The following is an 18,933-nucleotide window of genomic DNA, read 5'->3' as shown; positions in this document are numbered from 1 at the left end:
AGGAAAAACAAAGATATCAGGGAAACAATTCACCATTTCCCTTTAAGACAACCTTCAAACCAAAAATGCTACTTCCTGAATCGGGGGCTGACGAGACGCTGGTGATGACAATGGTGGGTGTGGGATCTGCGGGGACCTGCGGGGATCTGGTCACGTACAGGAGGGGGCGCCTGCATGCGGCAGGTTGGTGCCAGCGCATTGTTACCATGTTTAGTTTACAGATTGGAATCCCGTCTCCTTCTGATGACATCACCGCGAGACGTGTCTGGCGGTCACGTAGCTGGACGTCGCGCCGGTTTATTGAAAGACATCGAACCGGCTCCGAGCGTGACGGCCTTAGAAAGGCTGTCTTTAATCACTGTGGAGGCTTTTGTTAATCTTTGTTGCTTCAAATCCCCCCGTTAGGAAGAAGGCAGACGAAAACAAAAGCCAGCACATTCCGAGTTCGCCGAAGTGACCCAGAGCGACGCAATTAACGGCCGGCTGGTGGTGCGGGAAGGCTCTGTAAACAACTGCGGGCTTGTTTGGCCCCCAGAGGTGAGAACGTGTGGACCTTCCTGTAGAAGGGCGGGTTTTAAAATAAAGCCATAAATAAGACCCCTTTCCCAGTGAGGTCATCCTGGTCTGATCAGGACCCACGCACACTGCCACAGCAGACATCACCATGGAACCACAGCCCCCCCCACCCCCCTGACAGACTCACTGCACCGTCATTAGTCGAGGTTTTTCCACCAACCTGCCCACAAACCCAGTTTATCTGGCAATATTGGAGTCAGAAACCATAAAGGGTGTCTGTAACCCCCCCATCCCCACCCCCACCCCCCCTAAAGCCCGGTCAGTGTGCTCGTGTGGCTTGTTAATTCAACACCTCTCTCATTTTGGAGCAGCATTTGCACAGCTGGCCTTTTCTAGAAGGGGCTTCAAACTTGTCTACTCCTACACATGCAGACGCACAAACTCTGCTCCCCGCGCTGACATCACTCCACACCGCCGGTTCCTGCCCAAAATTCAAGCCCCCACCTTGGGAAATTACCCGGAGCCTGTCCAGCCACCGGGGCATGAAATACACACCCCTGGAAAGCAACTGCGGTGGGTGGAGGGAGTGTGAGTGTGAGAGATTTGCAGATGGGAAAAAAAGATGAGGGGAGACTTGAAAATGCAAAGAGGAACGAGGAGGGGGTGCTGATTGGGGGGGCTTGTGTGTTGAGAGATGGAACTGAAGAAGGATTAAATGGACATTAGGTTTTTTAAGAGGCAGTGGAGGGAAAGTAGGGGTTTGCTTTGAAAGGTCTGGACTGCACTCTTGGCCTTGAGACTGGGGCTCCGTCACGCCTCGCGCCTCTTCCAGCCCTTGGGCTTGGACTCCGGGGGGGGGGGGGGGGGTGTCGACCCAAGCGTTGTTGCGGCGGAGAGCTGGGGAGTGACGAGGCGTACCAGCATGTCTGACACGTCTGAGCAGTTCGAAGGGAGACCCGGAATCAGGTCCGACGCTCGCCGTAACGTTGGGGGCGGACTGCTGTTAATCAACAGTAAAGGCGGCCAAATCCTCGCCCTTTGAATAATTTGCCTCTCTGCTCTGCGCTCAGATCAGATTTTGCGCGTCGCTCGACTTGTCGCATGTGTTCATCCTCACCGGGCTTCTCTCAAACAGCCGCCTTTAACGTCACCCTGCGAAGGGAAGTGATGAAATGGAGCAATTACGGGTCCATTTGTGCCATTCAGATGAAACCAGGTGTAAAATTTCCAATCTGTGCACCTGCTGTACTTTCCATTCAGTGCGCCCTCACACGCGTGCTTCCTGTTAGGCGCTAACATCCAAGACAAAGGGCCAATTTTCAAACGCATCCCTACATTCGTTTTACAGTTTTCCTCATGTGCAGTAAAAAAACAACAAAAAAAAATCACCCAAAACTGCAGAATCATCAGGCGATTACGGAGAAAATAAATAAATCAGAAATCTTCTCATCAAAAGGCAACACGCTTAATTTGATACCCAGACATTTGGGCGAATGAAAGGGTAAACAATGGAGTGCGGCCGCCCCGAATGGGGGAGATTTACTCTCTTTGGTGAAAACAGATAGCTAAGTCATCTCCCGTCGGGCTGGAGATTAATTTTCATTTTCCAAAGAGTTTATGCGCATAAATATTCATGAAGCACCTTGAAAAGCGATGAGTGACTTTATAAGGCGGTCAGTGGAGAAACCAACAAACCCCCATCACTTCTCTGCAGCTGTGCTGATGAGTGGCGGTGGTGGTGGGGGGGTTAACTGGTGATGAAAGACCCCCTACCCACGACCTTTCCAGCCTAAAACAAAGATTTGCACAATTAACTACTTTTTAAATGTCATCCAACTGCCAAATCTGCATATCAACGCCGAGCCTTGCATAGAAATGAGGGTGTTTGTAAAGGAAGCGGTTTTCCCCCCCTTCTTTCCCATCCCGGCGCCTTGAAATGAGATTCTTCCTCATTTTAGCCAGGAAGGAAATGTAAATGTCAACATATCTTGTGCGCAGATCCTTCTGTTACTAATTAACCTTTGGCGTTCTGGAGCTAGACCGAGTGCTGCCTAAACATCGCAATTAACTCCAGTTTGAAAGACACAGAGACAACATCTCGGAGAAGCGCCACGTCGCGGGGACTTCATTATGCCGGCTGATACTGATATTCCCCACACCTCTGCTTTCGAGGGGGCTTTTTGTGGGTTCTCACTGGTTGGTAGCATCCCCAGGCAGCAGCTCTAAACCTCAGGAAGACGTCAAGTACGTCTGTGAATCGACAAATCTCCGTTCTCTTTTTAATTATTATTATTTTGTCGCCCCTGGTGAGAGACGCCATTAGTGAAGGAAATCGTTCCTGTAAATCTTAACTGAGGGCCGCTGGGATCCATCACTTTTAAGCTAAACTTCCAGCGGAGGAGATTTCACTCCGCGCGTAGCTTCAGATTCCTCCGGAGGCTGGGGTGGTGATCACCACGGCGACGCATTCACACGTGCTCCCGCCTGAGTTGGGACATCCTGACAACAGATCAGGTGGATCAGAGCAGACACTGGTCTGGCACCCCTGGGTGATGTGTCGGCTCCTAAACTTGTTTTCATGCACGTATATTTAGATATTTGTATTCTTGTGCTTCTTTCATCGTCGTCAGACCCGCTGACCTCGACCACGAGGCTCGCGTTGCACTCTGAGGAAAGAAATGTTGGCGTTCACACCTACAGCTCCTTCATGTCGAGTGTGATCGCGTTACAACGTCAACCCATCTCCACTAATCAAAGTCAACAAGCAGGCAGCATACCAGCGGTATTTAGGAACCCCCCCTTCCCCCAGAGAGGAAGAAAGAACAGTTCAGGATGATGCAGAGGGAACATTTCTACTCCTAAACATTCAGAAATGTGAAAGTTCTGTAGCCACTCAGACAAAAATACGGCCAATGACTGACGTGGCTTCCCAGGGGCAGGAAGAATCTGGCTACAGGGAGGTCAAAGGTGAAGCGGCGGGAATGGAGGGGAGCCAGAGTGAAGTTGATTCAGTGTAAAATGAATAAGATGAAGGAAAGCACGCTTAAAAAAAACCCCACAGACCCTCCACAGTCCAGCAGGCTGCACAAAACACTCAATAAAACTAAAAGGAGCTGAAAAACGTCAGTGTGTCAACGACGGGAGCTGGATTGTCGTAATATGAAAGGATCATCGCGGGCTGAGACTCCAGTATTAGCTTAGGGCGGCGATCCGCGTCACCTTGAGGACGCCCGTCGGTCAGTGCTGGCTGGTGAGGGCTCGCGGAAGTGTGAAATTCTCTGAAGATGAAGCAAACTTCCTGGCAGGTCCAGCCTTTGACACTGTGTATGGTCAGCGTCAAACCTTATCAGCGCCTCATTAATAATGGATAGACCACATGAATATTTACAGAGTTTAATTACAGCTCCCTTCCCTCCCTGCGATCTCTTTCCCTCTTCTGCTGCTCGGACAAACACCTCTTTCCCTTCTGATGAATATTGTAGGAGTCTGGAGATGGTCGGCCATCGATGGCGTTCGCCTCGATCAGGGGGCAGAATCAATGGCGTGCGCGCACATTTGCGAGGGCTGTAATTGGCAGCAGTCAAATTCTCCGCGTTGTTTTCCCAGGAGAAAAAACGGGAGTCGAGTTCTTCGGCGACGCATAAAATAGTTCTGCTGAACTCTTTCATGGCGTTCTTCAGCCCGATTTCCTGATCGGAAGAGGAAGAGGAGCGGCGTGGTGATGTGTGACGGCAGAAGAGCCGGCAGGAATCCAGGGAAGCGGCGCAGGAGGTGAAGCAGGTTGGATTCTTCAAACTCCTCCATGAGCCGTCGGCGCCTTTCACTTCTCTGTGGAGACGTTGGATTAGAACCCAAACTAAAGTTTAGTTTAGCTCCCAATGAAAACAGGGATTCAGCAGGAGGGGCTGCGCCATTTGGCACAGACGCCTCACAGCCAGGAGGTCTTGGGTTCGATTCCAGCTGCACTGCCACACCACACTGCCCCTTTGGACCCGCGAGGTCACAGTGGCCACGCGAGATCTCAGAAAGCAAAACAAACGAGGGTCGATCGACGCTGATTGGACTTGATCCGGAATCTCAAAATATTCCTGCTGTTGTCACTCACTTGGAAGCTGATCCAGATCTGATATTCCTGTATGTACGGAGTTTATCCGACAGCAGACTGGGAGTCGGCTGTGTTGTATGAGATCATGTGACCATAAATCTCCCCTAGCCGTCACTCAGGAAACCCAAGTCGATGGGAATCTTTCCCTGTCGGACTAACCTCGGGATCCCTCCGTGGACCCGTCTTCTGGCTTGCAGATGTGAAAGAACGCTGTCAAAATCGGGCGACGCACCGAGCGACGGCGTCGCAGCTCTTTCAGCGGCAGAGTGATTTCTTCCCCGACACGTCGCTTCTGTGATTGTGACAAAAGATGTGACCTTGCGCGCTGTCGCAGGAACGCAGACGGGCGCCGTCACTCCGCTCGGCAGAAAAGACGCTGTCAATTCTGTGGAAAACATCTTTATTTCTGAAAATACAGAGGCTTCGGAACGCCGCTCGCATGCATTCCGACGGCCCTTTTTGGTCAAGGAGAAAACTCGCTGGTATTCATGAGCCGTCCTGAGAATACAGATGCAAACTTGAGCGGCTTCAGAGTCGGCATTCCCCTAATGTTCACACACACAAGAGTGTAAATGTGTAGCAGCCTGCAGACGGGAGAAAGTGAGCAGAAAAGTGTCTTACCCCCATTTGGAACGCTCTCCCACACATACGGAAAGACCAGGGGGGGGGGGGGTTGCAGCGGTAGTGTTTTATTCAACTTTATCCAGTCATTTATGGTCTTAACAAATCAGGAATCAAGTGTGTCAACATCTAGCAGAGGGGAAAAAAGTGCATATGAGGATTTAAAAAAAAAAAAGAAGGGAGAGAGAACGAAAAGCAGACTGAGGGAGAAACTCTCCAACGGTGAAATTCTACAAATCCCAGCGAGGGGGAGAGTGAATGCGTTTATAATTGCATCTATATGTTGTAGAAACATTCTCAGCAACCGAACATCTGAGTGAATGTGTTGCTGAGAACCATAGAAAAACATCCTGGGGATTAGCATTAGCTTAAACTGCACTTTTCTGTAGCATCCATGAAGGACGATGTGCTCCTACCTACTGACTGGGTTATAGACACGCGCTTTCCTTAAGTCCTACACCATCCTACGTGAGATAAACCCCTCATTGCATTAATACATAGACAACATTACAAGTACAGGTTTAAAATACAGGGTCAGTAAATCTCACCGGGTGTTTCGTTATATATGAGGTCAAAGGAAGGGAATACGGTGGAACAGAAAAAAAGCAGGTTTTGATAAAGGTTCTCAAATCCTTGGCCGGTTTTCTGGCTGCTGATCCGATGATGACGGTGGAGGAGATGGTTCCTCTTACCTGGTGGATGTTCGGACCCATTGATCCCTAAATAAAGCAACGTTGCTCCTAAAGATGGACGATTCTGACCACCGCTTGTGGCAGCTAAAGGTTCAGATTTTAGTGGCCGCACTTGGATTTGTGATTTTTTTACAAAAGAATTCCCTGCCATGCATCCGAGCGCTTCTCGGACGGGTCGTCCCTTCCTCGCGAGAGCTCCTCCTCCCTCCTCCCGGGCGGGTCTACAAGTGCTTATCAATCATCCAGAAGATGGTTCAGACAGGGAAAAGATTCCAACGGGCCTCGGATGAGGTCAGACGAAGAGCAGCTCGGCTGTCTCCCCAACCGGAGCTGAGACGTGTCGCCTCCTCGTCCCCGTCTTTGTCCCCGAGTTCGGTCTGGAGGTGAATTAGGCAACGCAGAGGGCGAATCAGCTCCGAGCGGGGGAGACGAGCCCTTTTCAATTCCTCATTAAAACAAATTGTGGTCGCAGGAGGAGTCTGTTCCGTGACCGTCGCCGGAGACCGGGCCGCGACACACGTGGGGACTGGCTCCGCGGCTGACGCCTCCTGGGCCGGATGGAAGCAGAACCGGTCATACGGCCGAGGGTGGTGACGACACCTCAGCAACGAGGTTTCCGGCCGGCGTGTGAAGTCAGTGCGACTCGAACAAAGACCTGCTCTAAATGGATCCCACGGTGGGGCGGGCGTCTGCGAGCGCGTGCTGATATGCATGTTTGAACGGCAGACGGGAGGCAAACACGGCTGAGCTGCAAATACTGTGAATTTGTGTCTGTACACAAGCTGGGCCTCCGTCTGTTTGTGCGTGCGAGTGTGTGTCAGCAGAAGCTACGACGTGTTGGACGTGTTGGGGCTCCAGCCCATCTGATACGCTCTCTCCAGGGTTCTCTTGCAGTCCTGCATCACCGTGCTGAAAACGATGTGGGGGTACTGGACCACCAGCCTCTCCACCGTCTCCTCGTTCACCTGCACAACACAGACAGGAAGGCAACATGAGCCGCGCTGTGGACCAGGTCACCTGGTCTTTATGGTGGAACGGCGACAGTCGCACCGCGGCCGGTGCTGCCGTTAAAGTCAGACATCTGAAGCGCTTTTAGAAAAATTCCATTTTAAAGTGACTTTAAATGGGATTCTTTATGGTCAGCATCTGTATCAGCCTGTAAACACGGATTAATGCGTTGGTGAACTGCGTTCGACTGAAATGTAAGACAGGCCACGAAGAAGATGGCGCACACGTGCACACACACACACACACACACACACACACTCAAACACATCAGCAGCAAAAACAGCTGAGTTCACTCAGCTAATGAAGCCTTTCTGCTCTCAGAGGAGCAGAAAGACAAGCAGCTAATAGCCACTCCTGCACTTTTCCCCCCAAATCTAACACCCTGTCAGGCCGCGAGAGTGAGAAAGCCCGAGAATCTGACAGAAAGCAGGCGCGGAGTAACCCCGGAGCGCTCCAGGGGTTAACCGCAACCCACCCACAGGCGACCCCCCTGGACCCACCCGTGTGCCTGACACTTTCCAGGGGAAGCGACGTATAAACACTCGCACACATGTCCGACACCAACGCGGCTGCGTGACAGAGCGGCCGGCAGATTTCCGGCCGGCTCGTGGGCCAAGATGGCGTTCCTCGGAAGGAAAGTCTGATATCCAAGATTTCCCTGCCTGCTGGTCTGGCCGCCATTTTCTGTCTAATTTATTTCGTTTTTTTGGTAAAAAGCTGTTGGCGTCGAGGGGGGGGCAAAAGAGCTGAGAAGCAGCTGTGCTGAGCTGTATGGAGCCTGCATAGGTGTGCGCCGCCTGTGTTCGACCCTCCTCCTTCACCTCCAAACTGAAGCCAGTCGCTGAGTGGGAACACGGGTTCGGCTGCCTCCGGAGTCTGCAGAGGCAACAGAAACCATCCGGACTCTTGGATTCCCCCCTGGGGAGCAGCCGCGCCGACAGATCAACGCAGACGATAACATCGGCGGCGGAGCACCTTCAGCTCTGATCCGCAACCCCCGAAAACGCACCTGCCAACGCGGCAGCTGCGTGTCAACGTCGCGGCGACGCTAACGCGCGGCTCCCGTCTGCTTCAGGGAAGAGTTCAGACTGTTACGACACCTGACTGAGCCTCATTAGGAGATGAAATGACGAATCTCCGAGAGCCTTGATCAGATCGACTGCAGTATTCTCCAAGAAAATGAAACATCCCCCAGCTCATTAATCAGCTTTAATTGCAATTAAAACTGATTGGAATAGTAGACCTGTCAAAGTCATGGGGAGACAAAACATTCATTAATGTTGATTTAATGAATCTTTGCTTGCTGAGGATACACACGAGGCATCCACCAATCAGTCCCTCAACTCTTCACCGTAACAGCAACATACAATAATAATAATACCTTATAGTAATAATAAGGTATGGAGACAAGCTAGTCCTTTTCAGAGGATTAGCACTGACTCTTTAGCCAAATTAAATGAAAATTCTTGCATTTCATAATTTTAAATTAGGAATAACGTTGGAATAACACACGGCTCTGTCCAACAGTGGGTTTACACGTCCAGGCCAGGTCTGCTAATATTTCCAACATCACGAGTCGTGAAAGGATTAGCGATGTCTGGAGGTCCGAGTCACGATACCCGTCCTGTCGGTCTGTTTGGATTCTCGACCTGAAACTAATCGACCTTCTGTAAACCCGCCGCTGCAACCCTCTAGTGTCAGGTGAGGCGACCACGTCGGAGAGAGTGTCACTGGCCTCTTCAAACGGACCATTTTTGCAAGTCAGTTGTGCAGAGAAAGTGTGTTGCTGGGGGAGAGAGAAAAAAAAGCCTTAGAATTTAAAAATTGTTGCCGGGCAACGTATGCTCAGGAATGATATCAGACGGCCATGGCGCCTCTGGTGACTGTATGGCGTTTCAGATATATGGCTCTGGCTGTTCCGTCTCCCAGCGCGTACAGTGGTGATCCCGCCGCCCCTCCTCTGCCAAGTGTGCAGGAGAGGCCGATCACCGCTCACTGATGATTCTAATCTTTGAGGAGCATCTGGGGGCCCGGCCACAGCTACAGGATCTGGAGTGAGGCCTGTACTTATGATATTTTCTCCCATTTGAACTTCAAAGTTGCTGCCCTGTAGATCTGAGCGCGGCGTAATACGTGCTGACTGGGAATGTGCTGCGGCCAGACTCCACAGAAGGGGGGGGGGGACAAAACGACGCACATCTGAGATGATGTTTGGCAAAAGCTATTCACACACACCGTTACAGTATACGTGGACTCCTGCGTGCGTGCCTGCGTGCGTACCTGCGTGCGTGTGTGTGTGTGTGTGTGCGTGTGTGTGTGTGAGCAATGACTGACAACTTCTGGATCAAATAATGGTGACTCAATGCTGCTGACCGGTTTTATCAGGCCCACGTTTAAGGGGAGGCTGAAACTCTGATGCAAACGTTCGTACACGATGTAAAATATACAGTGGGAGCGAGCGCTGGGCGTTCCCCCGTTAGGCAGCGACAGTAAAACACGTCGTAAACATGACTCATGCAGCATCAGTTCACACGCCCAGAGGGGAAAAGACGAAGAGGGTCATAAATTAATAATCAGATACATAAACATAAAGGTGCGTATAATACCGCGGCGATGATGGCGAGGCCGCCCTCGGAAATCAGGGGATGGGAAGAAAGGACGGAGTGAGGGAGAGAGGTTAGGAAGTGGAGGGATAAATAAAAAGGCCCTGACTCCATCTGAATATATCAAACTGGCTGACTGAGTCTGCACCGAATTGAAAAGAATATATGAATGCAGACGTCCCGAAAGAGCAGATCCGCAAACCCGCCCTCACAAAAAGACGCTTTCTTTTTTCAACTTCCTCTTTGTCTCCCATAAATTCTGCGGGGTTCACGCAGGGTTCTCCTCTTCTTTCCCCTTCATCGGCCATGTGGTAGCCATTGCGAGTCCAGGTCCATAAAGCCGTAAAGGGAGACAAACACGCCGGTTCTCTGTCTCCTTCCATGTGCCGAGCGCATCAGTCAACGGGTAAATACATTTGGGCTAAATGTTTGCAAGGGCTGTTTGGGTAGAGCAGGAATGCGCCGCATCGGGTCTGAGTCAGAGGCATCTTGAAAACGCCTGGACCGAAGGAGGGCAGATTTATGGCGTTCTTCAGAGGAAAAAAGGAGAGGTCAGATAAGCAGAGATGAGGACGTCCATCTCAGGGAAATGTCTCATAAGAATAAATAAATAAATCAGAGTATTTAAGAAGTGTAGGAAATAGGTCTCGACAAACTTCTTCTGAAGGATTTATCGCTCTCAATGCCGACGCTCCATAGTCCAGGAGCTTAAGAATTAGACTGATTCTCGCTGGAGAAAATCCGGAGCTCAAACAGTTTGATTTAGTCTCAGAGAGTCAAGCAGCCGTCACAGGAGTCTGCCGCGCGTCTCTGAATGTGCTTTTCAAAGAGAGCCTCGTCCCTGCGCAGCATCCGAGCGCGCACGGAGGAACGGGGGCTCCACACAACAGGGTCAGAGAACGCCGGCTTTGTGCAGCCCCCACTCCATCACGCGTGACAAAAGTAAGTAAAAGAATGTGAACGGGGCTCTGCGAGAGCTCTCCCAGGGCACCGGCCTCCTTATCTCTGCAGGCTGGAGGAAAACATTCCATAACTCAAGAGGCTTTACGCAATTTATTTGTTAATCTCAGAAAAAGAAGCATTACCAGAGCTAACATCCATCAGGTACAACTCAATAAAGGCCAGCAAACACAGGAGGTGTTGCCTGACACGGAGGGGGGGGGGGGGCTTCAGATATTCTGAAACAGAGGAATTATCTACTTTTTAATATTTGACAGAAACTAAAAATTTCATAACTTTATTGCTCATAACCTCCATTACTGCTGCTCATTTACTACGAGACCGCCTGTCTGAGCCGACGTTTCAACATTCCGCCGCTCGGTCCGACTGCGATGAGACAGTTTGTAACCCGTCACTGATCTACGACCCATGCAGCGGCTTGTTCTTCAAAAGCTCTCAACTGACACAGAACATGAGGGGGAAAAGGCCAAAATATTCAGGACTGAGCGCTCAAACTTCCTTTCGGAGTTGTGAGGACCATTCCCAGCTCTATCCAGCTCCATCCAAACCACGTCTGGACCCTCAAACGGTCCTTTAAAGTTCTGCGGCTCAGCAAACTGGCCCCACTTTACCAGTAGAATAAGTATTTTGGTACTTGATATGTAGTAAATGTGAGCACACACACACACACACGCACACAGTAGAAAATTCCTTAGAAGCTTATTGAAGGTCAAACGGTGGCAGAATTCCTGAAATGTCACAGCTGAGCTACTGTGGTTTTATTTTTTCCTGGTGCGACTGGGTGTGGGGTGGGGGTGGGGGGGGGGGGGGGCTAGTAACAGTTTAGATTCAGATGAGTGTGAACTTTGAACCACACAGATTTTGGTATCAGGTTCCGTTTACCCTTCCTCCCAGTTTTTCCACTCCAATCAATCAACTTCCCGTCAACTGGAAACCCCATTTCCACTTCCTCTCTGAATTCCATGGCTGGTTTGTGATGAAAAAAGGAATTCTTCAAAGCCATGGAGAGCCCCGGCCTGCACTCTCACACAGGGGCACCGAAATACAGGAAAATACGTATTGGGCAAAAGCGTTAGCCCAAACATTACACGTCGCCCCCCCTTCCCCCCGCCCGCCCTCGCCTCCGCCAGATTATGTTGACCTCCATCGCGTTGAGCAAACAGCACGGGATGAACAAACGATGTGCGCTGCATCCAAAGTCCCAATAACCTCGACTGTCCTTGCATAGAGAAGGGTTAGAGAGGCAGGAAGCAGAGAGGACAGATGGGTGAGGTTATCGGTGTCTGGTCGGGGTCCGGTCACTGGGGGGGGGCTCCGTCTTTGGCCCCTTCTTGGATGACGAGCGATCCACCCCCCGATACTCGGGCGAAGCCCCGTCAATACGCCAAAGACACACAAACAGTAAATGACTTCCTCTCACTTCATGGCAGCGTCCCAGCTTCCCCCCCAGTCCCTTCATGCCCCTCCCATCACGCCGACAGCCATCAGAGAAAAGTTTCCCCTCCACTTCCCAAATCCCATTTCCTAAACGAGACTTAAAACAGCTTCTAACTTGTTTTTATCTCCGCCTCCCTCGCTGGAAACCTCGGGGCGCCCAACAATTAGGTCCTTGTTTATGTCTGCAAATTGCCGCGTCGTGCCTATCTGCGTACGGTCCCTGGCAGCTGGATGAGGCGGCGGAACCACCGTATTGATTGTGATGTCTGTTCTTTTAACAAGGCCCCTCTCGTACGTCTGCCCGGGGGCCCCGGCGGCACTCGTACCTGCTCAGGTAATGAGAGCTTACTTTTAAACTGCTTACACGGAACACTTGTGAGAGAGCGGCCACATTCTTCTCTCATTTCATTTTCAAACCGCCGTTAACTTTACTTCCTGTTCGCCTGGATCAGATCCTCCATTAGCATGACCGCTCTTCCACGTCTCCCAGCTGTCCCTGAAGGGGGCGGAGTCATTACTCCTCCAGTCCAGATTCATGCTGACTGGATAACTTTGTTCCCTCTTCTCCCGTTCGCAACCTGAAGTGGCCATTTGTTATCCCTCTAACGAAGTCGAGAAGTGTGTGCGTGCGTGGGGGGGGGGGGGGGGTTGAACAGATGTGGATGCAGAGGTAACAAGAAGGAATGGAGCTGATGATGAGAGCACCAGGGTGCGTTTAGGTGGGCTGGGAAAACGTTTCAGTGTCCCGCTGAGGCCAGGTTGGATTAATAATTCCCTATCAGAGGAGGATGAAGGCTGCAAATGCCGGGAAGGGGGGGGGGGGGGGGGGGCAAACTCAATGTAGACGACAGACAACTTAGAAAGGCAACGTCAACATATGACTGGGACCAAATACTGGATGTCATTAAAGATCCGCCATAAATTAGCTACAACAGTGACATAAATGTGTGAGTTTGGCAAAATCCCGAAGAGACGCCTTCGTATTTAACACCGGAGCGACGGGGCCGCGACACCAGACACGGAGGGAAAAACGGTTGTGAGGATTAAAGCTTTTTCTCTCGCCGTCATGAGTCTGGCATTTATTTGATTATATTTGGGTGTCTGGATCAGTCGGATTCCTCGGCTGTGTCAGAACGAGAGTCATTCGCCCGGAGGGCAGCGGGGTGTAATCATAAGGGCCAGGCGGAGCGCGCCATTTGCCAAAGCATGCGGGTAGGGGGGGTTCAGAATTGAATGCTCCATTATGAACTGCATTAACACCATATCACAAGAATCCTTTTGAAGAAGATGCACAGTGAGCCAACGCATCCACTGGGAAAATTCCCCAGAGAGACATTTGGGAACAAGCGGCACATTTCTGAGTTTAAAAATACGCACTTTATAGTTTACAGCCCAGATAATTATAGAACATTCTTCATATAAATCTGTACATGTGTAGGACAGCATGAAAAGAGCTTTGTGTAAACAACACCGGGCAACCTGATCCTTCCCAAAGCTCCATCAGGAGGGTCCGACGGATCCTGTTAACAGGTCCTAAATGAACTTTTAGCGGCTGCGACGCTCAGATGAGCTTGAAAACGTTGCCGTTTTCAAACAAAGTGACAGCTATGCTGATGGTTCAGAGAGGGCCGGCGGAGCGTGTCCGCATCATCGCCACACCGTGCTGAAAAACCCGTTTCCAGACAAGAGGAAAGGACAGGAAGCCCTTTTACTGCGCTGCGCCCATCAGCCGAACATTCATTCACAGTGTATATAAGTTGGTGACAAATAGGCTAGCCGACGTGTTGGCTAAGCCCTAAACGAGGGGGAAAAGGCCTGTTTGTTAACGCGATGCTGTCACACTAACGAGATGTTTGCACTTCATTCCTGCAGCATACACATCCTGAATGGAAACCAAGTAAACTCCTTGTAAGGGAAATATTAACTCTCCAGCGCTTGTAATAAGTCCAAAACACTGTCAGCGTTTCCCTTAAGAGAAATAACCACTTGATAAAAGGAACACTGCGTGCCAGTGTGTACAACAATTTATTTCCACTGTTCAAACATTCATGGCTGAATGGTAAATAAAATCATCTCAGATTGGGGCCACCGTCAGTGACCTCGCTGCTACAAGATGTTAGCTCGGAGGGCCGTTAGTTGATGGCTAAATACCGGGACGGCTCAAGTGTGTACATCCTGGAGGTAAGCTAACATAAAAGAGCAATGTCAAACTATGGCAAATCAAAACCCACAGGGCATAATCTATGTGTGCTAACGGGAGATGTTGTTCCAAGACAACAGTCTGCAATAGACCACTGGCTCATCCAACCCTGAACGATGGTGGTCCACAGGACGAGAGGCTTCTTCTTCTGCAGTATTTACCGCAGCTGTGTGTGCAACAAGTGTCAGGCACATCAACACAATGATTTGGAAGTCATTAATCTCTTCGAAATCCACAGTTTGCCTGCATTTATTTTCGGCAAAACATGGAGCTAAATAAGATAATAAACCTAAACAAGAGTCCTGGAGAACATGTTCTCCTGTAAGAGCCTGTGCTCACTTCCTTCTATGGATGATTCATAGTCTTCTCCTGTGGTTGATTAAAACGAGACACATTTTTTCCCTCCGTTAAACAAAAGCGCTGTAACAGAGTCATTTCCACCAGATCCTCATCACGTTGGGACCTCGTGGAGCTGAGAAGGAGGCTGACCTTGCTCAGGGCTGCCCACGCTCCCCCCCCGATCCTTCCCCGCTTCTCACCTTTCTGCCTCCATAACGGTCTCGGCGGCGCCTCTTTTCAGCGTGACCTCGGTAAACAACCTGTTTTGGTTTATTCCTTCCACTCCGAGGAAACCCTGAATTAGCCCCATCCCTCTCTCTGCCTCCCCCTGGAGCCTGACCTCATCTGACGGTCTCTCTCCATAAGCTGATGAAAAACAACATCAGAAGCAACGCAGAAAAGATGCTGCTGCGGGCGGCCTTTCCCCCCGCGCACCCAACACACTCGTACCACCACAGCCACCCCCCCCCAACCACACACACACAGTAGCGGTTGGATGAAGAGGCCTGCATGAAGCAAATGAATTCCCAAAGTTGGAGGCGCAAATGTACCTCACCTTGGAAACTGTCAAAATCTTCTCTTCATGCTCCATTACCAGTCTAATAACACCAATTATTTCTTTATTTAGCTATGTCATCCCACCCCCCCACCTCCCTTCAGAGCAAAGGGAGACTAATTATTTATCATTCCATCCTCGGGCGAAATGGCTGGAGGAACGAGAGCGGCGTGATGGGCAGAGCTGTTGTTTCCCAAGGCCGCGGCGCAGAGTGCTAAAGAAAAAAAGAAGTGTAATTCCAGTAAATATGTGGGTCGTCGCAGAACCGATTTTTATTAGCGAGGCTGTAGATATCGATCGCTGGGTCACAGAGTCACTGGAGCCGGGGAGGGAAAACTAAATGAAAATGGAATCTAAGTCATCACCTGCTATGTAATGCAGTTACTCTTTATTACTCCCAGATAAATATGATAGATACACATTCATGTCCCCGCTAATGTGAACCGAGAGCGGCGCTCCATCACTGAAACCTTACGTATGGGGTCACTGCCAGACCCTCATACGTTTTAATTTTATTACAGTACAAATAGATAAATATGATACAGCGGCGTTCTCGCCATGCTTAACGATCTCTGGGAAGGCATTTTTATCAGAGAAATCCATAAGGTCAACCTGGAGGCCGCGACATACTGATGTGGCTGATTTTATAATGAAGGTATAAAAGTGATGAGTTCCCCACCCGCCGAAGGGCCCGACGCCGAGGCAAAGGCTCTCCTCCTTCTTGCTCCAGCGCCAAACTCGACTTCCACCGGAGAGCTTTTCAGTTTCTCCGTCCAAAAAACCCAAATGTAACATCTGTATGTGTGTGTGTGTGTGTGTGTGTGTGTAACATCACTCCACGAACATCTCTGAGCTAACCCCGCCCCACTGCTGTTAGGTGGGCGGGGCTAAAAATGAAACTGACACATCTCGTCTTATCAATGTCTCGAGACTCGATAGGTGTGAGATAGATAGTGAAAAAACACACATATTCGACACGTGTGTTTATAGATAGAAGTTAGGACATTTTTACCTGTGGATTTGCCTGAATTTCACTCGTTGGCGCTGGGACGCCAACAACAGTAAAAATGAGTTCTCATCCACACTCAAATATGCAAACAGTAAACTGGGGGTGTGCAGTTACAGCACGGGGACAACAAACGTGGCGTGTGGATTAAACTCACTCTCCCTCACACTCTAAACACTCACTTGAGCGAGCATAAACACCAAATCCATGTCTGGTTTTAAATCGCTGCTGGAGTGCAGTGCAAGGATTTACGCTGCAGAACTCCTGTTTAGAGCTCCCTGTAGGTAACCAGCTCCGCTTAAGACGAGACCCGAGGCACCGCCTGCTCAACTGTATGTCTTCAGTGAGTGACCGCCGTTGCCGTTTCCTCTATAAAACCCGGGTCACCTAACACCTGGTGTCCTTCTGGGAATGTTTCTAGGTGCTTCACAGACCCCCAGAACCAAAGCCAATAAACAAGAAGCAACCTTGAGCAGGATCAGCCTCACACGGGTGGATCCTCCTGCTGAGGGCCCGTTCTGCACTCCTCTGTCCAGACACAGGTGACTCTCACCTGAAGGAGGCTTCTCTGTAAGCTCCTCCTTACCTTGTCGCACCTCATGAGGCCCAGGTAACGCAGAGACTTGCTGCTCTGCGCGATCTGAGTGGCTCCCTGGTCCGTGATGTCCTTACACCAGCCGGCGTCCACGGTCTCGATGGTGCTGCTGTACTGGCCGATGGCTATCAGAGCTGTGGACACATGAGGGGCGAGGTGGGGGGGAGTGGAGGGGGGGGGGGGACGGGGAGAAAGTGTTAGCCTGATAACCTTCCTCATACAAATGTGACAGCATGGCCCTCCCAGAGAGACACAGGCAATCTGCATGGATTCACGGCAAATCATCAGGCCAGTGGTGACACACACACACACACACACACACACACACACACACACACACGACCCATAAACAAAAATGGCCACCCGTTACACCTGCTAACAGTACACAGAAACACGCCAAACACGGCTGACACAGTTTATTCGGGGCGCACATTAAAATGCACAATTAGTAAACAAGGCGAGATAAAAATCTTCTGTGTCCGAGCGCCGATCGAGACGCGCGCCGCCGCATCAATGCGCCGGGAAAGACGCGACAATCTTCCCCATCAATCTCTGCCCCATCAATTGTGGGGCAGATTGAGTGGACCTGCGCTCCGCCAGTCGATTGATAGCGCTGCTCGCTCATCGATTGGCGCGTCCCGAGCTTTGTTCCGCGCTCTCTCACAGCCATCGCTAATGAGGGTGGGGCGGGAGGGGGAGGAGGAGCGGTGAATTAGAGCGGGATGAAAGGAGGAAGGTAAAGACGGAGGAAGCCTCTGACAGCACCTTCAAACACTCACTTATCCCTGACGCTGTTTTCTCATTTGTACAAACCAATTTCACAACAGCCGTCTTCTCAGCTGTGCAGGGAAAAACACGCTGGCGCTTCAAATTGTGCTGAAAGAACACATTTCTTTCTTCTTTTTTTTGGTAGAAACTCAGGGTACAAAGGAAATTAATAATTTTCTGCCTTTACAGTCAGCGTTTTTATATTTAATCGTTCTCCTCATGTGTAGCCAGAGCTTTGCATGCATGCATGCACACACACGCACACACTCGCAGGGCAGGGTCTTTAGTACAGTATCAGATATATGTAATATATGTCTGTGGGCCCTCAGAGCTCCATGTGGTTTCTTTTATACTGTGGTGTGTGTGTGTGTGTGTGTGTGTGTCAGGCAGAATGGTGCATTATGGTTAAACAGGCAGTAACACACAGACTTTGAAGCTACACAGTGGTTCATGTAAAGTGAAACGGGGGTGGGGGGGGCAGCATCTAGAGAAGCCGCTTCCCTACATGAAGAGTTAAACAACACAACCAGAAAATGAAGAATCTCATGTTTGTCTGATTTACTGTATGGTGTGTGTGTGTGTGTGTGTGTGCCTGTTCTGTTCTCCCTCTGTCATATCCAATCACATGCTCTCAAAATCTGATTTCCTGCACTAAGACCTTGCTCATGTTAAAGTACACATATCGCTGTGACTCCTGCCCCCCCAACACACACACACACACATACATACACACACGCACACACACACCCAACCCCCGCCTCTACAATGGGATTTTTCTGAGAACAGCTTCACAGTTAACTGACCCCGGCACCAGAACCCGCTCTATTTCCTTTTTCCCCGAATCTAGTTTCGTCCAGTTTAAAGAGGAAGGAAGGTAGCCAACAGGTGCGACTGGGTCCTGATGACCCACTCACACGTGCACCGAAACCATCACAAGGGCCTGAATGAGTGAAAAACACACTCTGGACCTTAAAAAGGACCCGTTACACCATATGAGGGAAGATGGAACATGGAAAAGTAAGCACAAATGCCGTGTTCTGAAGCTTTTAAGCTAGTTAGCTGAAGAGTCAAGACTCTTCCAGGAGGAGCCGAGTGTGAGGCTGTTTAGACTTTTTCAGCCCTCCGTTAACGTGTTCATCTGATCACCATTACGGGCTCGCGCCCGCCACACTCTGCCTCTCCCCGTCTCCCTTTAATCTTCTGTCCGGGGACTGTAAACTCCAGTTAGTGCCAGTGGCAAATGGAAATCTTTAGCTACGTGTGGGAAGGAGAGGAGCTTTCAGGGGGGGAAAAAACCCTTTTAAAACCTTTTAACCAAAGTCAAATGCTTCTGTTCCCCCTGTTAGAGAAGCGCCATCGGTCAGGTATTCCAATGAAAAACACGTGAGCAGCTTTTCTGGAGATATTTAGGGTAATAAAACTGAAAAAAAAATTGGATGTGGGGGCCGCACATTCCAGCGTTTCTGAGGAAAAGAAGTGAGGAGATAAAGACAGTTTTAAATCAAAGATGCTGTTCATTTAAGACGC

General features: G+C 50.2%; 1 protein-coding gene across 3 annotated transcripts in view; it reads right to left on the bottom strand.

Moving 5' to 3' along the window:
* Nucleotides 1-5,294: 5,294 nt before the first annotated feature.
* The window catches only part of fbxl17 (F-box and leucine-rich repeat protein 17), a 129,619-nt gene continuing 115,980 nt past the window's right edge, over nt 5,295-18,933 (bottom strand). For 2 of the 3 annotated variants that reach the window (XM_029829458.1, XM_029829459.1), the window contains exons 10-11: nt 16,630-16,772; nt 5,295-6,899 (exon numbers count right to left, since the gene is read on the bottom strand). In XM_029829458.1, coding sequence (XP_029685318.1) covers nt 6,762-6,899; nt 16,630-16,772 — 281 coding nt within the window. In that variant the 3' untranslated portion in view covers nt 5,295-6,761. The remainder of the gene's footprint in view (nt 6,900-16,629; nt 16,773-18,933) is intronic. The other variant, XM_029829460.1, reaches the window with a different exon arrangement.

This window comes from Takifugu rubripes, chromosome 21 (assembly GCF_901000725.2).
Source record: "Takifugu rubripes chromosome 21, fTakRub1.2, whole genome shotgun sequence".
Taxonomy (NCBI): domain Eukaryota; kingdom Metazoa; phylum Chordata; class Actinopteri; order Tetraodontiformes; family Tetraodontidae; genus Takifugu; species Takifugu rubripes.
This window is presented reverse-complemented; position numbering and strand designations above follow the sequence as displayed.